The sequence below is a fragment of the Macrotis lagotis genome, chromosome 1 (genome assembly GCF_037893015.1).
Source record: "Macrotis lagotis isolate mMagLag1 chromosome 1, bilby.v1.9.chrom.fasta, whole genome shotgun sequence".
In the NCBI taxonomy this organism is placed as follows: Eukaryota; Metazoa; Chordata; class Mammalia; order Peramelemorphia; family Peramelidae; genus Macrotis; species Macrotis lagotis.
Window position 1 is genome coordinate 871,034,804 of NC_133658.1, and position 13,113 is coordinate 871,047,916.

Below are 13,113 nucleotides of genomic sequence, written 5' to 3' on the forward strand. Positions count from 1 at the left end.
TCACCATGTCACCCTGTCTCTCCCAGGTCCTGACGGGCTACCTGAACTACATGGTACAGCTGGGCAAGCTCCTAGGAGGGGGAGATGAGGAATCCATCCGTTACCAGATGCAGCAGATCTTGGACTTTGAGACTGCACTGGCCAACATCACGATTCCCCAGGAGAAGCGCCGAGATGAAGAAGTCATTTACCACAAAGTGTCTGCTAGAGACCTGCAGGTAAGCAGGCTGTCTCTCCTGGCAGAGGGGGGCAGCCTCCTGTTTGGTTCAAACCTTGTTGGGCTTTTTTGGGGGCCCATTCTCACATTTCTCCTCTAAGCTTTCTTGCTTTAAAAAGCTAAGTCAGTGTTTAACTGTCACTTATTTGTTGTTACTTTGGTGTCATTTGAAGATTGATCAAAGGGAATAGGAATGTTTAGCCTAAAGAAGAAAAGATTCAGAGGGAATTCTGAGAGCTGAATTCAAAAGTCTGACAAACTGTCCTCATGAAGGAGTGATTAGGCTCATTCTTAGCCCTCAGGACAAGAATTGGAGCAACTAGGGCAAGTTGGGGGGAGAGAATGATTTCGACTGTTGAACAAATGACTCTATGTTCTGAACTTCTGTGATTCCAGTTCTGAATTCCAGTGTTTTTTTTTTATTTCAGGTCTGAATTTCTCTAATTCTAGTTCTGAAATTCTTTAATTCTCGTTCTAAGATTTTATGATTCCCGTTCTGAAATTTTGTGTTTTTAGTCATGAGATTTTGTGATTGCAGTTCTAAGCTTCTGAACTTTGTAAAATTCTCTAATTTCATTTGGAAGATTTTGTGATTCTAATTCTGAGCTTCTGTGATTCCAGTTCTGAAATCTTTAACTTCGGTGATTTTTGTGATTTTAGTTCTAGATTCTATAATTCTCCTTTTGAAATGCTCTAATTCTAGTTCTAAGATTTTGTGGTTCTAGCTCTGAAATACTAAGATTCCAGTTCTGAAATTCTCCAATTCCAGTTCTAAAGTTTTGTGGTTCTAGCTCTGAGCTTCTGTTGCAGTTCTGGCCCATGGAGAGTTTCACGATGACTTAAGGCTGCCCCCTTGCGGAGAACACAAGGGATGTTTTACAGCTCTTAACCCTGGGAACCAAAATGTCCAAGGACACACTGTGAATCTGTAAAGGCTGAGAGGCGGCAGGTGATACCAGGCGGTGGAGGTGGAAGCTGTTGACAGAGGGCAGGGGGAGGGAGAACCCTGGCCCCTGTTGCCAGGGGAGACATCTGGCACTGTTTTTCTTCTGCAACCCTAGAAGGTCAAGCTGTGTGTATCTCATTCATTAGGTCAGTTCCAGCTGTGGGGCTCCCAGCACCCAGACTGAGCCCTCCCACCTTTGTGGCAGCCCGAGGTGCTTGGGGTGGAGGGTGGAGCTGGCAGCTTGCTCTCCAGGCAGCTCCTCCCAAGAGCAGAGGAAAGGTGCCAGCTCTCCCTGAAGCCTGCCTCCAACACTTCACTTTACCTAGGCTCACCTTTTGTTTAGTTCTTACTAATTGCCAGAGGAGATAATTTGATACAAATCACTCACTGTTCTGAGTACTGGGGGGTGGTCCCAGATTTAAATAAGCACTCTGAGTCCTTTTCTATTAAAGACATAAGAGACCCTGGTTATGGAAGAAAACATTGAATTGGAAGTCAACAGACCCAGGTTCAAGTCTGGTTCTGTTTTTTTTTTTTATTAATGGTGTAACTTTAAACAGATTGGATTTGGTCACCTCTGAAGTTCTTTCCAGCTGGGACCCTCCAGATGTGGGTGGGTAGAGTACCCTCTAGACAATAGCAGAGGGCTGGACATGGAGTCAGCCAATGTGGTCCCCAATAAGGGCAACTGGGAAGGGAAGGGAAAGTAAGAGGAAGAGAAAGAAAGAGAAAGGGAAGGAAAGGGAGGAGAGGGAAAAGGAAAGTGAGAGGAAGGAAGGGAGGGGAAGGAGAGGAGGAAGAAAAGGAAGGCAGGGAAAGGATCTGAGATGGAATGTTGCTTCAGCTCTTTACCCTTTGGCATTTCTAGATCTCAGTTTCTTCATCTGTAAAAATGAGGATGATAATAATAATGCTACTTCACAGGGTTGTTATGAGTTTCAAAGGAAATTATATATATATGCATGTATATATATATGTATGTATATATCACATACATATATGTACAAAGTCCTCAAAAAGACAGGACCATTCAACACTACATAGTAATGCATGCTGATCCTATATCCCCGGGGTGGGCAACCTTTTTTTTCTGCTTAGGGCCTTTTGGATATTTTAACATCATTCTCAGACTATATTTGGTCAAATATTTAATTAATTCCCCCCCTAAAAAGCTGCTAGATTTATTGAATTTCGAGACCCCATCTGCAGCTTCCTTGACAATGCCATACCAATTCAATTCTTGGACCAGAGTTCCCCACCCCTGCTATATATATTCGTATATATATAAATGGTTGTGTATATATGGCTGTGTGTGTGTATGTATAAATGTGAGTTATTATTATTATTATTATTATTATTATTATTATGTCTTCAAAACAATGAAACCCCAATGCAGACGAATAATCTAATAGAGGTTATACATGTTCAGCCATGTTTAACACATTGCCATATAAGCAAGACAAGGATTATTAGCCCCACTTTACAGATAGGAAAACTGAGGTCCAAAGAGCTGAAAGACTGGGTCAAGACCACATAGCTAGTAAGTGTCCTAAGATTTGAATCCAGATCTACCTGCTCCAAACCCTGTGTTCTTTCTCCCTTGTCACCCTTCTAGACCATCTTATTTCCTCAAATTTTTCCTTCCTTATTTTGCTGAAATCATCTCACTCTGCTATTTCCCATACTGAAACCAAATGCCAAATATCACACTCATTTTTTTCAACATCACTTCAAGTGATCTTTAAATCTTGATTTGTGATGACAGAAACCAATACTGTTTTTTTAATTCTTTAAAAATAAAAATTGCCTTCACACCTCCCATTTACCCACTCTATATATTTCATTTTTTTTAGGTTTTTTTTTTTTTGTAAGGCAAATGGGGTTAAGCGGCTTGCCCAAGGCCACACAGCTAGGTAATTATTAAGTGTCTGAGACCGGATTTGAACCCAGGTACTCCTGACTCCAAGGCCAGTGCTTTATCCACTACGCCACCTAGCCGCCCCTACTCTATATATTTCACATGTAAACAGCTGTATGCATATTGTTTCCCCATTAGAAAGTTAGCTCCTTGAAACAGGGATCATGTTTATGCCTTTCTTTGCTTCCTTGCTGCTCAACACAGCACCAGGGATACAGAAAGTGCTTAATGATTGCTTACCAACTGACTGATCACTTAGCAGGATTGCACAGTAGTGTCTAAGATGGGATTTGAACTCAGATCTTTCTGATTCCCAAATTCAGTGTTGTCTCTTTTACACTCTGTGTCCATTGTTTCAGTTTTTCTCATTTACTCAGCATTTGACCATATCAAGTTTTACCATAGTTCTTTTAATTATATATTCATCAAATAATTACATTATTAATTATTATTTATTAAATAATCCTATATTAATCAAATTTATTTCTTATGGATCGATAATAATGGAGCACATATTCACATGCTGTAATGTGTTCAGGTCTTCCCAAGTTGATGAGACACCACCAATGTTTACAGGCTGTGCTGTAGGTGAAGTCAGCCAAGCCAAGCATACTCTGTCTGGAAGTTTCAAAACCAGTAATAGCTGATATATTTAGATGGAATTTTATAGCTATAAGAGGCTTTTGTTCATATTCTTATATTTCAACCTGTGTTTGTTTTACTGTCCCCATTTTAAAAAGAGTGAAATTGAATCTTGGAAAGATGATGCATGGTTAATCACTGAACTTAGTGATTGACTGAGCCAGGGGATCATCACTTCCAGGTCCAAAGATTTGAACCCAAGTGTTCTTGCTTCAAGCCCAGAGTTCTTTCCTTGGTCATACACTGCCTCTCCAGGGAGATTTCAGAGTTGTTGGTGTTGTTTTTTAATATTCACCTAACACTAAAAGAACCAGAGAGTCCATGTCTTATGGAAAATGGCTGAAAGAAACCACAGAAGAGATCACTCAGGGCCATGAGAGAGTAGTCTTCAAATATTTGAAGTCCTGTCAATTGGAGGGGAGACCAGCCTTGCTCTTGTTTGACTCCAGAGGGCAGAATCTCTGCACTGGGGATGTTGCAAAAGAACAAGTTTTGGCCAGATGTCAGGAAAATCTTCATAATAACTAGTCCCCAAATGGGGGCAGCTAGGTGATGGAGTCTGGAGAGAGAGCCAGACCTAGAATCAAGAGGATTCATCTTCCTGGGTTTAAATCTGGCTTCAGACACTTACTAGCTCTGTGACCCTGGGCAAGTCACTTAATCATTTGCAGTATCCTCATCTTTAAAATAAATCAGTAGGGGGCGGCTAGGTGGCGTAGTGGATAAAGCACTGGCCCTGGAGCCAGGAGTACCTGGGTTCAAATCCAGTCTCAGACACTTAATAATTACCTAGCTGTGTGGCCTTGGGCAAGCCACTTAACCCCGTTTGCCTTACGAAAAAACCTAAAAACCTAAAAAATAAAAAAAAATAAATCAGTATCCTCATCTATAAAATAAATGGAGAAGAAAATGGCATTATCTCTGCCATGAAAATCCCAAATGGGGTCATGGAGAATCAGACATGACTGAAATGACTGAAACAACAAAGTAGTATAGCTTGCCAAGAAAGCCAATGGGTTCTGCCTCCTTGGAAATCTTGTCAGGTGTGGGCACTAGTCAAATTCTTCAACTTGAAAAGGCTACAAGACAAGACCAAAGCTGAGGGAGTGTTGGTGCATGATCTTCTGTTTGCAGATAATAGTGCACTCAGTGCAGCTCCTGAAGCTGAGATGCAGCAAAGTATGAATTGATTCTCTGCTGTTTGTGCTCATTTTGGTCTAACAATTAACACCAAGAAAACCCAAGTGCTCCACCAGCCAGCAAGCACCACACCATCCTTATGTGGAACCAGCGATTATAGAAAATGGAGAAGTTTTGAGTACTGTGGACAAGTTCACTTACCTTGCAAGTGTCCTTTCCAAGGAGGCACACATTGACAAGGAGGTTGACACTCATATTGCCAGAGCTAGCTCAGTATTTGGGATGCTCCAAAACAAAATATTGGAAGAGGAGTACTTGACTACCAAGCTGAAGATCTACAGAGCCATTGTGCTGTTCTCATTGCTATATGTCTGTGAAACCTGGATATTCTACCAGTGCCATGTCAGGAAACTGAATCACTTCCATTTAAATTGTCTTGGTGATCTAAAGATCACCCAGCAGGAGAAGATACCAGACACTGAGGTCCTTTCTCAAGCTAAACTGCCAAGCATTCCAACATTACTACAGAGAATGTTAATGATGATGGGCTGGACACCTTAGCATGCCAGACACATGCTTGCCAAAAAGGCTATTTTATGGAAATCTCACACAGGGCAAGCACTCACAAGGGATTATTGCATCAATCAAGAAGAAGCGATATTGAGACACCCTGAAGGTTTCATTGAAGAACTTTAGAACTGATTGTTCAGCTTGGGAGACACTGGCACAGGACCACGCAGCATAGTATAACCTCATCAGTGAGGGTGCTGCGCTCTGTGGGGAAGACCAAATTGAAGCAGTTTAAAGGAAATGGGATATCTGTGTATTTCGAGGACCCACCTCAAATACTCACATGAACTAGTTGTGCCCAATCTGTGGTAGAGCATTCCAAGCTTGCATTGCTCTGATCAACCACAGTCAGACACATTGTAAGTTGTCTCAAACATAATGATGTCATTTTGGTCTTCTTCAATAATGAAGGATAAGAATCATTCCAATAGGCCTCAAACTTATTGAGAAGTTGGAGTGATATAGATGCCTCCAATATGTGAAGACTTTCTCCCAGTGGAATGAGCAGATGAGAGTAATTCATTCCAATAGCCATGAAGGCAGCTAAAGCAGGTACTGGAGTATTTAGAGCTTGGTTAGACATAGAAGACAAGGTCATCTACTGCATCCCAGCCATCAGTCACCTTGACTTTTGTCTAGTGACTAGACTCTGGAAGAGAGAATGACACAACCCTGCCTTACTTAAATACAAATTTCCCCTCAAGTCAAGACATTGCTCCATGATGTCATTGTTCCACTTCCAAAACAAAGGATAAAGAACAACAAAAAATAAGACTGGACTAGAAGACTGCTTCCATCTCTCAAATTCTTTGATTCTTTTATCAGCATAATTATTTTATAGGTGATGGAACTGAGGCCCACAAAATTAAAACAGCTACTTCTTAGCATCATCATCTTCATAGTCAGAGCTGGAGAAGACTTTACAGATCATCTAGTTCAATCCCTTCCCTTGTAGACAGTAAGGCTCAGAGGGTAGTTGTCTTAAGCCAGACAGATAGACATAGATTGGAATTTGAACCCAAAACCTCTCACTCCAAATCCAAGACTCTTCTCAATGTCCTATTTGCCAGTGGTCACACAGCTGATAAGGAATAGAGAGGATTCTAGCTTAGGCTCTCCTGAACTACTCCCTCCTCCCATCATTTTAAGGGGGAACAAAATGACAAGAAAAGATATCTCATCCAGATGATGCAGCAAGGCAGGGACAGAGCCGTAAGTGAAGATTTTAAAATAGGATCATGACAACAATGGTAGACACAAAACTTTAAAAGACATAAAGCCCTGATTGATGCAATAATCAAACAGGATTCCATTAGGACCAGTGAGGAAGTGTGCTGACCACCTTATGAGAAATGGGTGGGGAATTGAGAAAATAGAATGATACAGACACTTTCAGACATGATCAGTGTGGGAATTCGTTTTGCATGACTAGGCATAGTTGTTACAAGGAATTTGTTTTTCTTTTCCAGTGGGGTGCAGGGATTGGAAAAGAGAAAATGAATTTTTTAGTTGAAAGGCAATTGAATTTTTTAAAAAAGATTTAAAAATAGAGATATACATTTCCTAGAGCTTTTTTATATTTTACCCTCCTTCCACATTCTTGCCTCATTAGAGCCATTGTGAGCATTTCATTCTCCAAAACACTTGCTTTCCCTAAAGGAGGAAGATAATGGTGAGAGAGAAGCATAACATCTAATATCTTGGACCAGAGAGTTCTCATCATTTTAGTTTGTTTAACATTCCTGACCCTGTGTGGGAGGGCAGTGTGAGGTGAGTAAACAGTGGCTTTGTGTAGACTTCCTCATTTTCCCAAAGCAGTTAGCAGGTCAGACTGCAATCATTGGGTTGCAGTGACCTACTGGTTCTGGTTTCAAGAGATCTGAGGAGCAAAATATCTAATTGTTGCTGTCATAGCAATACAAAGCAGCAGTCACTTGGGTACAGAATATCTGATGAAGCCCAGCCTCTGATAGAAGAGAGAGGAGAAAGACTGGAGGCTAGGCAATGGCTCCCCTTGGGAGAAACTCGTCTTCTGAATGCTCCTGAAGTCTTAATCCATTTCTTCTGTTCATCCTGAGAATAAGAAGGAAGGAGACTTGGGTCCTGATCCTAGTTCTACTATTAAATACCTCAGGCTAGTCAAGAAAGAAAGGAAAGAGGAAAGCTTTGAAAGAAGGAAGGGAAGGAAGGGGGAAAAAAGGAAAAAAGGGATGGAAGGAGGGAGGAAGGGAAGAAAAGGAGGGAAGGAAGGAAAGATCATGAATTAATTTAAATAATATTAAAATTTTTAGTTATTTTAAAATTTAAAATTTAGTTTTAAATTTTAAATTAAACTTAAAAATGTAAGGGGAAGTTAGGTGGTGCAGTGGATAGAGCACCAGTCCTGAAATCAGGAGGACCTGAGTTCAAATTTGGCCTCAGACACTTAATAATTGCCTAGCTGTGTGACCTTGGTCAAGTCTCTTAACCCCATTGCCTTGCAAAAAAAATGTATACTAAAGCACAAAGACAGGCGTTGTCCTCAAGATGGATCTGTTTCCTTTTGTGGACCCTTTTCTCACTAAAATGATGAAGTTGGATCAGATGCCTCCTAAAGTTACATCTGTTTTTTCTGACATTTTGTGGCCTAAGGCTCTCTTAATCAATCAGCAAGGATATATTAAGGATCTACTGATGATGATATTTGTCCTTTATTTATTTTTTTTTGTAAAGCAATGGTAGCTAATAAGTGTTTGAGGCCAGATTTGAACTTAGACCCTCCTGACTTTAGGGCTAGTACTCTACCCACTTCACCAGGCATTGGAGAGACATAGACAAAAATGATGTTGGAGAGGCAAAAGACAAAAAAAGGCCCTGTCTCTAAGAAAGGGTTTTCTCCTGTATTTGCCTGGGGCTCCAGAATGAGTAGACATGAAATTGTGAGTTGATTAAAGTTTCCATACATACATGCCCTATCTATGGCACAGAAACATTTGGATAGTCATTAATTTCATTCAACAAATGTACTGAGTACCTACTATGTTGAGAAATTGTGCTTTATTATGAATGAGTGAGTGAGTGAGTGGATGAATGAATGAGCATTTATTAAGTGCTTACTATGTACTAGACACCAGGTTTAGTCCTAAAGATAAAAACCTAAACAGGTCTCTAAACAGTCTCTGCTCTTAAAGAGTCCACATGGGCATCTAGGTGGCCCAGTGGATAGAGCACCGGCCCTGGAGACAGGAGGACCTGAGTCCAAAACTGGCCTCAGACACTTAATAATTACCTAGCTGTGTGACCTTGGGCAAGTCATTTAAGCCATTGCCTTGCAAAAAACAAAAGAAAGTCTACATTCTACTCGGGGAAGAAAGAAGCATAAAGGGGAAGTAGGATTATAAAGTGACAATGGCAAGGGCCTCCAAGAGTAGTGGCAGGATGGTTTGGAAATGGTCAAGAAGTGTCCCTGTGGTAGAGTGTGGTTTGGTTTTGGTAATAGTAAGGATGCATTATGGTGCCTGGGTTCCAAGTACAAGCTCACTTAGGAGAAGAGTCTGCATCCCAGAGGAGGAAGAGAAAAATAACTGGAGTTCAGACAGCATGTCTCTGACCTATGTTTGTCCATCTTAACTCCAAAGAAAGCTTCATTCACTTTTACTACTGAAACTGCAAAAGGAGAGAGTTGGACTTGATTGTCTTGAGAGTTTGGGACCCCTTCACTTGGAGAGCCTTTTTTTTTAATTAGAAAGATTTTATTTATTTTGAGTTTTACAATTTTCCCCCATTCTTGGTTCCCTCCCCGCCCCCAGAAGGCAGTCTGTTAGTCTTTACATTGTTTTCATGGTATACATTGATCTCAGTTGAATGTGATGACAGAGAAACCATATCCTTAAGGAAAAAAAATAAAGTATGAGATAGTAAAATTACATAATAAGATAACAGTTTTTTTGTTTTTCTAATTTGAAGGCAATAGTCTTTGGTCTTTGTTCAAAGTCCATAATTCTTTCTCTGGATACAGATGGTATTCTCCATTGCAGACAGCCCAAAATTGTCCCTGGTTGTTGCACTGATGGAATGAGCAACTCCATCAAGGTTGATCATCACCCACATGTTACTGTTAAGGTGTACAATGTTTTTCTGGTTCTGCTCATCTCACTCAGCATCAATTCATGCAAATCCTTCCAGGCTTCCCTGAATTCCCCTCCCTCCTGGTTTCTAATAGAACAGTAGTGTTCCATGACATACATACATATACCACTGTTTGTTAAGCCATTCCCCAATTGAAGGACATTCACTTAATTTCCAATTTTTTGTCACCACAAACAGGGCCACTATGAATATTTTTGTACAAGTGGTGTTTTTATGCTTTTTCATAATCTCTTCAGGGTATAGACCCAGTAGTGGTATTGCTGGGTCAAAGGGTATGCACATTTTTGTTGCCCTTTGGGCATAATTCCAAATTGCTCTTGGAGAGCTCTTTAAAGGCAAGGAAGAGGGCCAGGGCAATGCCCTCAATACTGGACAGACAGCTGTTTCATTCTCTCCCTCGCTTCTGGGTAGTTGTCCTTCTTGTCCTCCCCTTCCTCCTTCTTCCACCTGGATTCACCTCTATCAGACTTCACACTTTCAATGGGGGTTCATAGGGGTGCCAGGGGCACACTTGGAAGTATTTAGAGAATTCCTTGGAGTTGAAGATGGAGCCAGTGACCTGGAAGCAAGAGGGGTTGTGGGGGATCTGTGATGAGACCTTCATGAGAGTTCTTGCAGATATAGACCGAGAACCAGACCTGTATGGGGGGAACAAGGGAGAGATATCAAGGCCATGGCAGCTTGCTTTCTTTTCCTACTCTGGAGTCTCAGAAGCGGGAAGGCAATAAGTTACAGTGGCAATAATGGAGCATCTAGATTTAGGTTCATGGGTTCAGCTCCCATGATTAGCAAGCACTTGATGTCAGGAAAGACTTCTTGTTGTGAAGAGATGTCCCAGAGTAGAGTGGACCATCAATAGGGCTCCCACCCTTGAAGTCTGATAAAAGTTTGCAAAGTTCTACTTTTGGTAGATGTCCTGTGAAAGGCTTGCTTCTTCATGGATGTCCACTTTTGAAATTCTGTGATCATAAAGGGGCAGGAAGATCTGTTGCCAAAGTGTAAGTGGACAGTGATATATACAGTGATATAGTGAGTAGAGCATGAATGAGTCAGGGTGAATGGGGCAAATGCTGAGTTGGAATCGATAGATTTTGCTAATTTGATGGCAGAAGAATCAAAGCTCACTCCTAAAATCTTGTTCCTAGAGCACATTAGCTCATTACTAGCATAGTAGAAAGAGCTCTGGGTTTGGAATACAGACCCAGTTTCTAATCCTGCCTCTGGCACTTAAACCTTGTGGTTGTTGTTCAGTTGTGTCCATTATTTCATGGTCCTATTTGGGGTTTTCTTGGCAACAAGACCAGAGTGGTTTGCCATTTTATTCTCCACCTTATTTTACATATGAGGAAACTGAGGCAAGGGGGTTAAGTGACTTGCCCAGAGTCACACAGCTAGTAAGTGACTGAGGCCAGATTTGAACTCTGGTCTTCCTGACTCCAGCATTCTAGGCACTATGGTGTCCCTTAACTATCCTACCTTAACCTTGAGGGAGTTACTTATTTCCCCATTTGCAAAATAAGAGGGTTAGGTTAAGTCCTTTCTAAGGTCCTTTATCACAAGATCAGAGAATTAGAGCCAGGAGAGACCCTCTAGATCCACCTACTTACCTGAAAATTCAGATTAAGAAACTAAGAAATTCAGGGGAAATGCCTTGACCATGAACCTACCAGCACCAAGATGCTGAACTCAAGACCTCCAAGTACAAGCTCAGTCTTCTTTCAATTGCCTTTCATTCCTAAGGACTTTGGTCCCATGGCCCACCTCCCACCCCCGCTGTCCATGCCAGGTTGCCTTATAACCACTAGAACCAAGGAGCTAGACCAGAAAGACTAGAGCAGGGGCTTCATGAATTTAGTTTTGGTTTTTGTTTTCAATATTTAGAAACTAATTAGTTTCCTTTGTAATCTGATGTATTTTATTTTATGTATTTAAAAATATTCTTCTGAGAACAGGTCTATAAGGCTTCACCAGTATGCCAAAGTGGGGTGGGGTCTGTGACATAGGTTAAGGTTAGTAATCTTGGGAGAATAGAATGAATGTCAGACATGGGAGACCTTAGAGAATAGATGTCAAAACTGGGAGGTGCCTTACGTAAAATATAAGAACTGGAGGACCCTTAGAACAGAGACTGAGGTGGGAGGGCTCTTAGAACACCGAATGTCAGAACTAGGAGGGTCTAATGACTGGCATTCTGTACACCATGACTGAATTGTTGTTACCGTAGCAAGGTAGAAGAGAAAGAGGTTTTACTTAGACACAAGAATTGAGTCCAAGTCTCAATTCTGTCAGCTGGGTGACTTGGGCAAGTCCTTCCATTCATGGCAGAAGTCCTAGGACTCAGGCAATAAGATTTCCATATATAGCCCTAAAATTGGGTTCTGGAATACCTTTGATACCTTTCCTCAGTTTTCACCCTGGAGCAGAAATAGCCAAAGATGAGACTCTGCCATCAACATTGTCTATCACAAAAGACCCTGGAATGAAACATTTCAGCAGAGCCATCAAGTTGTGAGGCCGGTGCATCATCTCTGGTCCTGTCTGCTTCCTGTTTCTCTGTCCCTTGGCTCCACCTCCAGTTAGGTGAGCTTGCCAAGCTCTGATGGTGCCAGGTGTTACTGAGATTACAGAAAGGTCTGCCAACCAGAAATCTTATTGGCAAGGCTTGGGAGGCCACGGTCAAGACTTTGGGTCAGGAAAATTTCCTGTAGGCATTCATTCAATAACAGTTTGCACCCATGTGGGCTGTGACAAGTGATTGGCCTGCCAGTTTCACACCCTTGGCTTCTCTTCCAGGTTTTGGCACCTGCCATCAACTGGATGCCATTCCTTACGACTGTGTTCTACCCTGTGGAGATCAATGAATCAGAGCCTGTGGTGGTCTATGCCAAAGAATACTTGGAGCAAGTCTCTAACCTCATCAACAACACTGACAAATGGTAAGGTGATCCTCCTTTCTGGGGAAAATACAAGGAAAGGGTTCACTCAGGCAGCGGGTGACTCTTCCTATATGACTGTCTTGTCCATCTCAGTCTTGGTTAGGTAGGGATGATTATAGCATTCTGTAAATCACATAGCATTATGACTGAATTGCTGTATCTGTAGCAAGTAATAAGAGAAAGATTACTTAGATACAAGTTTCAATTCTGTCAACTGGGTGATCTTGGGCATGTGCCTTCTCTCTCTCTTTGTGTCTCATCTTCTTCTTCTGTATAATAAAGATTTAGAATAGAGTATCTCTAAGATCATAGTCTCCTAGGATCATAGATTTAGGTCCGGAATTGGCCAACCCCCCACCCCCCATTTTATAGATGACAAAGTCCAGAGAGTGGACTAGTCCAGGTCATAGATCCAGGAAATAAAAGGACAATAAGCATATCTCTGGTCTTAAGACTCTGCACATAGTACTTCTTACCCAGTTCCCCCTCAGAACACACCCAGTCAGTATCCAAATAGAAGTCTCCTCATGATTCCCCATGAAATGGTAATTAGGCCTTGATTGGAGACCACCCATGTAAGATAGCCAACCACCTCCCAAGGAATCTCATTTAATTT

At 41.5% G+C, this 13,113-nt stretch overlaps 1 protein-coding gene across 4 annotated transcripts in view; it reads left to right on the forward strand.

Annotated features, from left to right (window-relative positions):
• Positions 1-13,113, forward strand: part of ECE1 (endothelin converting enzyme 1) — a 178,397-nt gene that overhangs the window by 130,826 nt on the left and 34,458 nt on the right. For all 4 annotated transcript variants that reach the window (XM_074218208.1, XM_074218209.1, XM_074218207.1 and 1 more), the window contains 2 exons: positions 27-218; positions 12,355-12,497. In XM_074218208.1, coding sequence (XP_074074309.1) covers positions 27-218; positions 12,355-12,497 — 335 coding nt within the window. The remainder of the gene's footprint in view (positions 1-26; positions 219-12,354; positions 12,498-13,113) is intronic.